The sequence below is a fragment of the Diplotaxodon limnothrissa genome, linkage group LG7 (assembly GCF_057381915.1).
Source record: "Diplotaxodon limnothrissa isolate DT_005_m linkage group LG7, D_limnothrissa_male_GT1.1, whole genome shotgun sequence".
In the NCBI taxonomy this organism is placed as follows: Eukaryota; Metazoa; Chordata; class Actinopteri; order Cichliformes; family Cichlidae; genus Diplotaxodon; species Diplotaxodon limnothrissa.
In genome coordinates this window covers 23541727-23555097 of record NC_140602.1, presented here as the reverse complement: position 1 = coordinate 23555097, position 13371 = coordinate 23541727, and the positions used below count along the sequence as shown (strand labels likewise).

Genomic DNA, 13371 nt, shown 5'->3' with positions numbered 1-13371 from the left:
TCCATCCACGGGCTATTTTTACGCGCGAGGGAAAAGAGAGCGACTCCGCGGCTGTTTCTCTCGGCTCTCTCTTCGGGGACTATGAAGAGCGGAGCTGAAGTTTGAGCGACTCTAGGTTCAAACAGCGCGTCCAGGCCTCAGTGTTTGTTACCGCTCTTCCACGCAGGAGAGTAAAGGCTGGTATTTCTCCCACTGTTGGATTATTGCCGTTTACCTAAAGGATGGTGCTGGACAAGGAGGAGAGTGAGTACACGTTCCCTTGCTTAAACTGGTACTCAGTACTTCCACTTTAATGGGCACACCTGTGCAACACAATGCAACCCCAAGCAACTATTTTACCACATCAGGTCGATTTTGATGATGTTGACAGAATCATAAAGGCTTTAAACCAATAACATGCTTCAGGTTACTTATATATAAACGGAAACAACACATCTCCTACAATGTCATAAAACTAGAAATAGAGATAAATGTCCCACAGACTTCCCTAATGAAGTATATATATATATATATATATATATTTATTTATTCTTGGATGTTCGTTGTCTCATCCTGGACTGTGGTGCTGACACTCACCAGTCCCCGGCCCCCTTCCTTCCGCTTAGCGTACAGCCTCAGGGTGCTGGATTTGGGGTGAAACCCTCCATGCATGGTAAGGAGCTTTCTTGTCTTTATGTCAGTGGCTTCTATCTCCTCCTTTGGCCAGCCTATTACCCCAGCAGGGTACCTGATCACGGGCAGGGCGTACGTGTTGATGGCCCGGATCTTGTTCTTACCATTCAGCTGACTCCTCAGGACTTGCCTGACCCTCTGCTGGGGTCTATCACACCAGGCAAGACCCCAGGTGCAGGCTGTGTAAAGATGCCCCAGAGACAATCCAGCACATAACAGCAGGGTGCAAGATGCTAGCAGGCAAGGCATACATGGAACGCCACAACCAAGTGGCCGGCATAGTGTACAGGAACATCTGTACCTGGAAGTCCCGAGGTCAAAATGGGAGATGCCCCCAAGGGTGGTGGAGAATGACCGAGCTAAGATCCTGTGGGACTTCCAGATACAGACGGACAAAATGGTGGTGGCTAACCAACCGGACATAGTGGTGGTAGACAAACAGAAGAAGACGGCCGTAGTGATCGATGTAGCGGTTCCGAATGACAGCAATATCAGGAAGAAGGAACACGAGAAGCTGGAGAAATACCAAGGGCTCAGAGAAGAGCTCGAGAGGATGTGGAGGGTGAAGGTAACGGTGGTCCCCGTGGTAATCGGAGCACTAGGTGCGGTGACTCCCAAGCTAGGCGAGTGGCTCCAGCAGATCCCGGGAACAACATCGGAGATCTCTGTCCAGAAGAGCGCAGTCCTGGGAACAGCTAAGATACTGCGCAGGACCCTCAAGCTCCCAGGCCTCTGGTAGAGGACCCGAGCTTGAAGGATAAACCGCCCGCAGGGGCGTGCTGGGTGTTTTATATATATATATATATATATATATATATATATATATATATATATATATATATATATATATATACATATATATATATATGTATATATATATATATATATATATATATATATATATATATATATATATATGCTCTATTATACTCTATTATATTGTTAATGTGCAACAATTAAAAAAATAGATTGCAGAAAAAGCCCTTATTGACATTCACTCTTGGTGTCTCATTCCTGACAGAAAACTAACACTGAATCTCCTCTGTCTGTCTCTGTGTCTGTCTGTTTCTTGGCCTTTTTCCTGCCAGGTGTGTCTCTTGTGTCCCTCCAGTCCAGAGAAAAGCCGAGGGGCTGCGCCGGCTGTAATGGGAAGATACGGGACCGCTTCATGCTTCAGGCGTTAGACAGATACTGGCATGAGGACTGTCTGAAGTGTGCCTGCTGTGACTGCCGCTTGGGCCGGCTGGGCTCCACACTCTACACCCGGGCCAACCTCATCCTTTGCCGCAGAGACTACCTGAGGTACGGCTCCCATATGTGAAATGTGAGCGTTTTTCTTAGAGAATGGTACTACGATATCAAAGTGAAGCAAGTGGCCCTCACAGGCAATCAAGTGTCCACAATCGCCAACACGTCAGTAAATAAATTAAATCTGTCCAAGCATCATTTGACAGTGTTTGGATGTGGTGTGCTTGAGAGGGAATGTTTTGAGTCACCATATTTTGACTCTGCGTTACAGTCTTGTGGAAAAATACTTGTTTGTTTTTCCCTGTGAAAGGGTTTATCCTGCAGGGTGACAGGGTTAACGGTTACATTATCCAAACATGGACTAGTTTTGAGGTTTATGGGTTCAAGAGCACAAATAAGAACATCAGCTGTCTGCAGTAAACTTGCACAGACATAAGCATCTTGTATGCAGCATAAGAAAGAAAAGGCAGAACAGTGAAGCTTGCACTTTGTAAATGTTTCCGTTGTCTCTTATAGTTCTTAACATGGGCTTTGATAATGGTTAATTTCGTCCTAAGAAGACATGTAGCTGGAGACATCAGTCTTTAAAGGGTGATATTAGCTGTGATTATGCTGTGGATATGAAGTTTTATCAAGTTTGTGTTGGTACTTCAGTAGAATGAACAGTTGATGCTTTTCAATTTCAATACACTTTTATTTAGATAGTGCCAAATCACAAACAACTCAATTTTTGTTATAAGTTAAAGACCCTTCAATGATAGAGAGAAAACCTCAACAATCAGACAACTCCCTATGAGTAAGCACTTGGCGACAGTGGGAAAGGAAAACTCCCTTTTAACAGGAAGAAACCTCTGGCAGAACCAGCTCAGGGAGGGTCGGCCATCTGCTGTGACTGGGCAGGGGTGAGGGGAGGGAGAGAAGAAAAAAAGAGAAGAGAAAAAGAGAATCAAAGAATAATAATAACTAATGATTTTATAAACTCATACAAAGTGGATAGTTTCATCAAGGAGCAGCACCACAGACTGCAGGTGTGAAAAATGAAGCCAAAGCAGGTGTTCATCTGGACTGAAAGCACTACATCCAGATGAACAGAATCAACTTTTTGGGATTATCTTACATGGATGACTAAGCATGCATCAAGACATGACACTGCTTAATTTTTTCCTCAATAAAAATTTTCCTAGTGAGTTCATGGTTTGATACGCTTGCCTTAAGTTCCCTTTATGTTCCCATGTTATTAATTTACCAAGTTCTTGCCCCAATTAGAGTAAAACTGACTATAAAGCAGGATCTCCTTCAGGGTTTGGCCACCTCATGATTACGGTGCACGGCCATCTGTACAATATCTGAAGTTATTCTGCACCTTTTGTGACTATGATTTGGTCCAGGATGACTATACAGGTAAGTATGTTTCAATGTACTTGGGGTTTAAATAGATTTCTACCTTAGCCTTTTTAAAACCATCAACCTTTTCTAAACAAACCTTGTCTGCATCAACGGGCTCCACTCAGAGTTATATGCCTCTGCTTTTTCTTGCCTAGAAATAATGATATCTGGTGTCAGGTCAGCAAGAGAACTCCTGATATCGCAGCCACATTGCTGAACTCATGTGTTAGTCTCATGTACAATCCAGCTGGATTTGGTTGGAGCTAAGTCGCTCATTAGCTGCACTGCACTTAGGAGACCAAAACCCCTTTTGACAGTTAAATTGGCTAGATTGCCTCCTGTTTTCCTCATCATTGCAAGGGTGCAGACCAAAGGCCTTTGAAGAGTGGGATTAAAACCATGTGATTTCTTTTAATTGGACCATTTGTAGAGAATTAGCATTGAGCTTCGTAGCCTCGTTAAGGAGCAGGAAAAAAACCCACCAGGTGCCTGACTCGAGCTCGTTAGATCAGAACATTCTGTTAATTAGGTCTCACTTTTGTTCTCACGTTGGTCACTCATTTGATGACGTTTTCCATTTGTAATCCAGGGCTGCTCAGTGCTTTTCTCCCTTATTACATGGATGACCTTTTTCCATAAGGGTTCCTCCAAAGCCCCCTTTTTCTATTTGGCCTCTAATGGAATATGGAAATCAGCAGCAGCCACTTGTCTTCGTGTGTGCCGGGCTCTTGGGGAGTTATTTGGTCATTCTGTTAGAGGTGAATAAGCGGTGAGGCCATCTGCAGCTGGCCAGCACAAAGCATTTATAGCAACACAGTTTGTTCTCAGGTGGTCTGAGGACAAGGTTCAAAAGTTGCCAGATAAATTTGAGGTTTCAGAAGAGAGTAATAAATTGACTTTCTTCTTAAAGCAACTGACATTTCATATAAATCGTGACATTTTCATATCAGTTAATCTCTATTTTGCTGCTCTCTATCAGCAGTAATGCATTAGTGATAGAGCTCATATCCAGTTTATGAAAACTCTCACATTTGATATTCTGAACGCTCACATATGTGAAGAAAAAAGATTAGTGCAGAAATAACAGATGTTTGAAGAGAATAGATGGAAAGTTGTAACCCTACCTTCACGCAGTGTTGGCAGAGCAACACTGTTAAAACAATGGAGTGTACTGACTTTTTTCCAGGCTTGCTAACTGTAGTGCTATACCTCTAACCTCTTAACATGCCTCAGATTGTTGCCGACCTATGTGGGTTAGGGACATAGTTTAGGTTCTGAATTTATGGGACATTTACCAAATGAAAAACATTTAAGAGAAAAACTGTAATGTCAGAACATATCAGACGTTGTTGGAGACATTTTATAGTATAATCAGCTGTTGATGAGCTAACCAGATTTTAAAAATGAACCTTTAATGCTGAACTATTGTAAATAAATGGAGGAAATGGAGAAAGAACATATCATAGGCTAAGAGGTATTCAGTGTATTGCTAATACTGATCACTGATCACAGCAGATATCTGTCCAACCCGGATGCTGGAGGTGTCTTCCGAATAAAAGAGTTTTTCCTTCCCACTATCACCAAGTGCTGCTAATAGGGGGTCGTGTGACTGTTGGGGTTTTCATGCAATTTTTACTACGCAACATAAAGAGCTTTGAGGTGATTATTTGTTGTGATATAGCTAAAACTGATTTTAACTGACTTACTGGAGTTTGTGTGATGCATTACAAACCCTGTGGTTTTCTCATTATCTGTCCACATGGGGTGTCTGGACTAATTTTGGCAACAAAGCTGAAACAATTAATCATACATGCCATTTGACAAGTAAAAACATGAAACGTTTTCTGCAGAAATTCAAGCTTTTCTTGCCTTTCGCTCGCATTCCAGCTTTTTGACTGTCGAGTCTGCAGATTGGTTGATAATAAACTTAATGGTTAGTTGCAGCCATAGCTTAATGACACAGCTCCAGATCTTATTATGAGAAGCTCATACTATCATCTCCTCATAATTACTACTAGAGGCGCGATTTGAATGGTTTTTCACACTTGGCTGCACTTATATGTATATAATGTGGGCTCTGCATTAGGGGGAGTGGAAACAGCCATCAATAATCAGGAAACGCAGTGCGGTTCACCGCTATAAATCAGTAATTGAAGTGATTATTTGCGAACGGTGCTCGAGCATCATCTGTGATGCTCTCTGGGACACACAGGCTACCTTTTGTCCTCTAGTTCAGTGTTTTTTTTCCTTCTGCAGCTCCTGGCTGAAATGTATCTGTGTTTGTCCAGATTACAGGCCTGCTTGTTGCCCTCTCTCCCTCTGCAGGCTCTTTGGGGTGACGGGGAACTGTGCAGCCTGCAGTAAACTGATCCCTGCCTTTGAGATGGTGATGAGAGCCAGAGACAACGTCTACCATTTAGACTGCTTTGCCTGTCAGCTCTGCCGCCAGAGGTAAGATTAGGGTAGCAATTAGCCAGGGAGATCAAATTCAGTTGACTTATCTCGGAGATGTACTGGTGAGCTCACTGGTCATTAAGAGCATTGTGAGCACCGTAATCACAATGCAATGAAATCCCCTTCACTTGAAAAACTTCAAGGGGTTAAAGACTTTGTATATCACTCAGACAGTTAATCAGGCAGCAGTCATGCAAGATTAAATTTCTAAGCATCATTGCTACAGATGTATGCTGAAAATATGCCTGAAATGCTCCTCTGGGACCTCATCATTCACTTCGGCTGTAGCAAGAACCAAGACCCAGTTCCATATTTTGATTTCTCTCTGCAGATTTTGCGTGGGAGACAAGTTTTTCCTCAAGAACAACATGATCCTGTGCCAGCTGGACTATGAGGGGGGCCATCTTAATGGCAGCACCGAGAGGCAGCCTCAGTAAGAGGTAATATTCTGATGACGGTGAATTACAGCTCCAGACACACGGTCTGACAGTTTGAACTAAACCATGCACTTAAATAATAGGAAGGTATACAAGTGAGCGCCCAGGATCATCCCAAATATGTCCACATGCAGACACGAGAGTCCCTAACAAGACGTTGCGAATTTAAAATTCCTGCAGAGAAAAGTTTAGTGTGTTTTCCACATTATGTGACATTCAGGCATAAATGTGGGAATCTCTTAGCCACATATTAATCAGACTGAATATTTTACAGACTTTGCACAAGGTTTTACCGCTTGACAGGCATCTTAAGCATCTGCATTTTAGACCTGAACTTTTCCAGTACTTAACAGACATGTGAAAATTTGGACCTCACTTTAACCTCACTTAAACATGCAAGCCTCCCCATATTAAGTCTTTGTGTGGTTAGATTGCGCTGATTTAAATAGTAAATAGTAAATGGATTGCTTCTTATGCACTGATCGGGCATAACGTTATGACCACCTGCCTAATATTGTGCTGGACCTGTCAAGGCCGTAAAGGTGTGCTGTGGTATCTGGCACCATGACGCTAGCACAGAGCCTTTAAGTCCTGTAAGTTGCAAGCAGACTTGTTTGTCCGGCACGTCCCACAGATGCACATGGACACCAGCATCCACGTGATGTTGCTTTGTGATCCAGTTTTTATACTCAGGTGCCCATTGTTAGTGCTTTCAGTGGAGGACAGGGGTCTCTTTGGATATGACTGTGGCTATCCCATACATAACAAACTGTGATGCACTGTGTATTCTGACACCTTTCTACCAGCAGCATTAACCTTTTCAGCAGTTTGAGCCGCAGTTGCTTGTCTGTTTGATCGGCCCACACGTGCAGCCTTCAATCCTCCTATGTATCAGTGTGCTTTGGCCTCCCGTGTCCCTGTTGCTAGTTTACCACTGTTTCTTCCTTGGAACACCTTTGATAGATACTGACCACTACAGGCTGAGAACACCCCACAAGAGCTGCAGTTTTGGAGATGCTCTGAACCAGTCACATAGCCATCACAATCTGAAGCTTGTCTAACTTGCTCAAATTGTTACTCTTGCCCATTTTTCCTGCTTCTAACACATCAGCTTTGAGGAGAAAATGTTCACTTGCTCTCTAATATATATCCCGCCCACTAACTGGTGCCATGATGGAGAGATACTCAGTGCTATTCACTTCACCTGTCTGTGGTCATAATGTTATGCCCGATTGGTGTATAGGGCTTTTCTACTCTACTTGAACACTCAGAGTGCTTTGTACTATATGTCTCATTCAACCTGGCATGCAGACTGAAACAGGTCTTAAAAAATGGTCTGAAATTCATTTGTGAAACCAGCTTTGGTAGCACCTGTCCTATCTAAATGAATGGTGGGAGAGCCGTAACTTTTATTTCAGCTGTTACCATCTTGTAGTGAAGCAACAGTCAAATGTGATTTGAAACAAACCTAAATTTCAACCCTTTGGTGTGTTTGCCTCAAAAAATCATTTTCAACCCCAATATTTAAATTTGCTATGCATGCATGTTACTTGGCTTTATAGATGGCTCAATCAAAAATCAATCCTTATGATCAACATCTCTGGCTGCAGTAATACTTAATACTGATCTACTGTGTGAATATGTCAGTGTAACATCTGACATAGGGAGGCCGGTATCTTTGCAGTAATACATTTCTTCTGTATATTTCCGTTCAGAAAAATTGTAATTGTGTGAAATTTCAGAATTTCCTTTCAAGATTATTTTGCAAACATTCTGGCCCAAGTAAATCTCCAAAAAGTTGATTCTGTTCATCTGGACGTGGCGTTTTGTGGGAGAAACGTTTCGTCACTCATCCAAGTGACTTCTTCAGTCTCAGCTGACTGCAGGTTTCATCTTATAAACAGTACATTTGCATAATGACTGAAACCAGCCCAGTGAAGGAACAATGGGCTGGGAGGTCAGTTCCTTAATCTTACGTGAAAAGGGAAAGACCATCTGTGAATCGAGGAGGGGGCCTAAGGGTACATCTTTCGCCATCATACAATGCTGTGATTGCAGCCATTCCCTAACTGTCTGTGAACGGTACTCATGGCCATTGATCAGTGGGCTTTGATCAGTGGGTTTTGGTCAGTGGTTGTTGATCAATGGTCATGAGAATTTGCATAATTAAGATTAAGGAACTGACCTCCCAGCCCATTGTTCCTTCACTGGGCTGGTTTCAGTCATTATGCAAATGTACTGTTTATAAGATGAAACCTGCAGTCAGCTGAGACTGAAGAAGTCACTTGGATGAGTGACGAAACGTTTCTCCCACAAAACGCTACGTCCAGATGAACAGAATCAACTTTTTGGACACTGACTATCCACTATATCAAAGTATAAATCAGTATAGGCATGTAAAGCTTTAGTGTGGTTCTGAGTACGGCTTTTTCTTTGAAGTAACTGATTAATAATTCTCTGCTTGATATTGGTCCCCAAAGGATATCTTCTTGGCTACTTTAGGAAGATTAATATGTTTGCTTTTATGAAATTTATCAGTAGTAAAACTAAGGGAGTGCGCTGTGCTTAAAGAAATATGAGCTTCCAGATCACTTTTTGTGATTCACACAGAATTAATTAGTACAGTGTGTACTTTGCAATGTGCTAAGCAAGGCTCAAGGGTCTTAAGCAAAGCGAAAATGTTTATTCCAGCCATTAAAACGCTGGATAAAGCTTCCAACATTGCAAGTATTTCTCCCTCACTGTCAGATATACTGTCCAGTGCTGTAATAATGGGAGCGTTACAATGGGACAACATATTCATTGTGGTTGGAGATGTTCTCTGCACTGCAACCCTGTAACTCCACTTAAACTCGTGTATTCTTGCTTGTTATTAGAGAGAATTTAAGCTTTACATACATGACAAAATGACCCATCGCTGCTGTTCTGGTTCTAGTCGTGGGGGGACTGAAGCCTATCCCAACTACAATAGGACGAGAGGCGGGGTACACACTGTACAGGTTGTCAGTCTTCGCACCCACATCTACACCTATGGGCAATTTAGAATCACCAATTAACCTAACATGTCTTTGGACTGTGGGAGGAAGCCGGAGTACCCGGAAAGAACCCATACAAACACGGGGAACTCCACACAGAAAGACTCCAGCCAGATGGTGGGGTCAAGTCAAGACCTTCTTGCTGTGAGGCAACAGTTCTAAACACCGTGCTGCCAGAGAATAATCATAATAATTCTGTCCTTATCTGTAGAACTCTTTATAAAGTTGTTAACTGTAGTCACATAAATCCTGTGGAACTACATCCTGGGCTCTGCCTTTTGTAAACCCCTAGATGGGCATGTGAGCGGTGTTGGGCTATGAGTGCAAAGGGTTTGAGGAAAGCTGAAAGCAGGCAATCCACAAATATGAAGTTTTCAAGGTCAGAAACATTCCCAAAAGCCACCAGCGGCCCAACATATCATTATGATACTAATTGTACTACTACAGCAGTAAAATACACACCATCGCCCTGCACGATTGGACACTGGAAGCTGAGAGTTACTTGTGAATGATTTCTGATCTTCCAGTTAATGTTGAAAAATCTTGCAGATATCATTTGTTTTCAAAAAAGAAACATCTTTATGTATTCAGGGACATAAACACCAGAGTATTCAAGGTTTTAGGCAAGTATATTGTTAACTCAGGTTAAAAATGAGGTAACTTTATTACAAATGCAGACAGATGTTTGTCATATGCTGCATGTTTTGCTTGGAGCTCTCTAAAATGGGAGTCTACTTTAGATATGTGGCCCCAACCCTGTAATTTTGATAAAATGGATACAGTGAAAGCTTTTTGGCTTCGTAAGGTTGTAACTCTTTATAAATGTTCTCTCGAGATCCAAGTAGCTTTGTTGATGTAGGATGTTTTTTTTTAAATCTTTTTCCTTTTTGAGTTTTCATGAATGTGACCACTGGACGACTGCACATGTGTGTTTTTCCACCTTCAAGCAGCTGATTAACATGTAGATTAAAAAAAGCATAAAAATAATAATAAAAAAAAACACTACAAAGAACATTTTATTGTGAAAAATAATAAAGATAAAAACATGTTTGTGTTCCACTGAACACAAACTTGGAAATAAAATTGTGCTTTGTTGTGAGAAAACAACCTTTGGTGAAAGTAAAGCAGAAGTAAATAAAGTATAGAGAGCAGGTAAATTCATCTACACTCCAATTGGGAGAATTAAATATTAATTATTCTCCTGAGTTTTTTAAAACAAGTGTTAAAGTTTTTAGGTTACATTTCTGTGAGTTGCTTTCAATGCAGTGCAGTTGTTGTTATAGTTACTGAACAGCACACGTTGCTCAGAACATTATTTGAAATACAAATTTTATGTAAAAACACAAACTTCTGTGGCTTCTGTGAGCAAATAAAGGATTGCATTCATCATAGAACTGCAGCATGTTTTTGTTTATGGCTATGGAAAAAACAGTGCACTGATCTCTGACCATCAGAGGCCTTTAATACAAAGCAGGATTTCATCTTATCTGGGTAACCCTCGGTTATCTGCACTAAAAAGTTCACTTCTTAATAGGGTACTGGGTGGGTACTGGGACTGAGGTCGCGTTCTAGATTACAGATCAGCAGCTATGAAATCCCTGCCTACAAAACAATCATAGCATCACTATTCCTGGAGGATCCCTCTGACCTCTGAGCACAGATAGAAGGTTTTCATTAGCATCTAATGTCTTCGTGTTTCCCTGTTGATCAGTAAGAAATATAAATTCTTATCTTTTCAAGTTGGCAACAAACAAATTTATTTATTTTTTTTCATGGATAGATGATCCTAGTCTCGGTGACCAAAATGCTTAAAGTGCAAACGCACATCCAAACAGCACTTTTAAAGCTAGACTGCTGCACACTGCTTTTCCTCTCGTACCACTCATGTTGTTGACAGTAGTATGAGACAGTCAGCATTATCAATACAATCTCTTCATATTTTTCTCACAATTTGTAAAATTAGCTACTTTGTTGCCAGTGCACTTATCCATAATTATAACATAAACTCTTTCATGTGAGCGTCCAAGGGGAACCCTTGGCTAATTTAATGAGTTAATAGCCTACTTCGTGTGACCGCTTATCCAATTTTCTAGGAGGTGTCTTCCTGTTAAAAGGGAGTTTTTCCTTCCCACTGTCACCAAGTGCTTATTCATAGGGATTGTTGAGGTTGTTGAGGTTTTCTCTGTATTATTGTGGGGTCTTTACTGTATAATATAAAATTGACTATTGTGATATGAATTGAATTGAATTGAATTGAATTGAATTGAATTGAATTGAATTGAATTGAAGATAAAAGCATAAAAACCTGTGTAGGTTTAAAAAGCCTTAAGGGAGAGAAAATGGCAAAATAAAATGAGTCTATTTTTTAATTTGAATGCATAGAGGCAATTAATCTCAGGTCAGCAGGCAGCCTGTTCCAAAGAACAGAACAACTGGAAGCATCTTCAGAATACTTTGATGTGATTCTAGGAACATTTAAAAGTTCTCCACCTGATGACCTGAGAGGTCTGACTGGGTTGTAAACAGTGAACAAGTGAGAGCTGTACCAGGGGGACAGACCATTGAGACCTGTGTGAACTAATAGTAGGATTTAAAAGGAAATTCTATGTTGGGACTGAAACTCTGTGAATCACTGTTGAGCTTCAGCTCACTGATGACTTTAGCGTGACCATTTCTGTGGATCTAAATCCTGATTGGTACTTATCACAAACACTTCAAGTTGAATTCTCCATTTAGTTGTTTGCAAAGTATGTTTTCAAATATTCTGCTGAGGAAAGAAAGATTAGAAATAGGTCTGTAATTATGAATTACCAATTACTAAGTCATTTTTCTTGAGCGGCAGTGTGATTACAGCACATTTGTGAGAAATATGGAAAGTGCAGGTCTGCAGAGAGCTGCTGATAATATTTACTAAAGGATTTGTAAAACAGTGATATACTGATTTGAATAGTTTGGTGTGAATGGGTTCAAGTAAAGAGGTGCAAGCTTTTAACTGATGAATCATTTCTTCGAGATCTTAGAAGTCTAAAAAGCAGCAGGGAAACAAAACAGGAAAAGGGCAGGCTGAACAGTCAAAGACAGGTGAAAGATAACAAGGGCAGGGGAAACAGACGCAAAGGATGGAAAAGAAAGATGAAGTGAAGCCACAAGAAAAGCAATTACCAAAATAAAACAGGAAGTGGAAAGACAGAAGACAAGAAAACTAATACAGGCAAATCAAACAGGTAGGACGACACTGTAATAAATAAAAGAGAATTAAACGCTTATGAGGCCAAAACTATCATCGGCAGCAACAGCTTTGTTAAACTTTCATATTCGTGTTCATTATGAGAGCTGAGCATGAAATAAATTATGTATTTAGCATGTTTTTACCTGTTGAAAGTACCCATTGTAGCCCACAGTGTATTGTTCATAATACAAAACCATTGTTTTGCTATTACACTGCAGTTACTGGATACATGAAGCTGATGATATTGTTTCTTGTGAAGCCCCCAGACCTCACTCTGACATATTTGATGTTTTCCATCTCTCTCTGCAGATCAGAGAAAGGACCACTGTGAGCCAGCTGGACTACGAAACTCACAGCAGCACACACCTCATCAGCTTCTTGTTTCAGACTGAACTGTATGGAAAAAAAGAAAAAAAAAGAAAAAAAACATTGATTGAACACATTTCCAGCAGCCCAACTTTGAACTCTTTATTCCAGAGCTGCGTGACTATTTCCCTTAAAGCTGACAGTTCTGATCAGATGGACTTGAGATCGACTGGGGAGTGAAAACGGGGTAGTGAAACTATCAGAAGATATTTTCCAGAGGACCTAATGTGGACGGTGAACAGAAAAAGAGTGAACTAGTGTTTGCAAATAATTCATAGTCTACTTCACCAAATGTGAAACACTAGATGGATGGAAAGAAGTCAGCCAGGCCACACATAGCACCAACCAAGTCATCCATCAAAGAAAAATACAAAGTTCCCTCTGATTGTCAGATCGCTCTGGCAGTCACTGAAGTGTCTTTTGTGGTGAACCCCACCCAGCTGGCTCGAAGGAAGCCCCGAAACAAACGGAAACTTTAGCAAAGATTGTTTGGCTCTGTTCAGCAACTGAGGAGTACCAGCTCCATCTCCCCGCCTCTCCTCTC

The 13371-nt window shown here is 41.1% G+C and overlaps 1 protein-coding gene across 1 annotated transcript; it reads left to right on the top strand.

The window, feature by feature from the left end:
• The first annotated feature begins 221 nt into the window (after positions 1–221).
• On the top strand, positions 222–12833 carry LOC146628295 (rhombotin-1-like). Its single transcript, XM_085357721.1, has 5 exons — positions 222–243; positions 1761–1974; positions 5632–5757; positions 6092–6200; positions 12771–12833. The coding sequence occupies exons 1-4, from the start codon at positions 222–224 to the stop codon at positions 6195–6197; spliced, it is 468 nt and encodes a 155-aa protein (XP_085213847.1). The 3' UTR covers positions 6198–6200; positions 12771–12833.
• Positions 12834–13371: the final 538 nt, after the last annotated feature.

Bases quoted from the DNA above. Each gene is read 5' to 3' on its own strand.
- LOC146628295 (XM_085357721.1), top strand. From the start codon at position 222: ATGGTGCTGGACAAGGAGGAGA. The intron at 1,975-5,631 runs GTACGGCTCCCA...CTCCCTCTGCAG, and splicing joins TGCCGCAGAGACTACCTGAG to GCTCTTTGGGGTGACGGGGA. The intron at 5,758-6,091 runs GTAAGATTAGGG...TTCTCTCTGCAG, and splicing joins TGTCAGCTCTGCCGCCAGAG to ATTTTGCGTGGGAGACAAGT.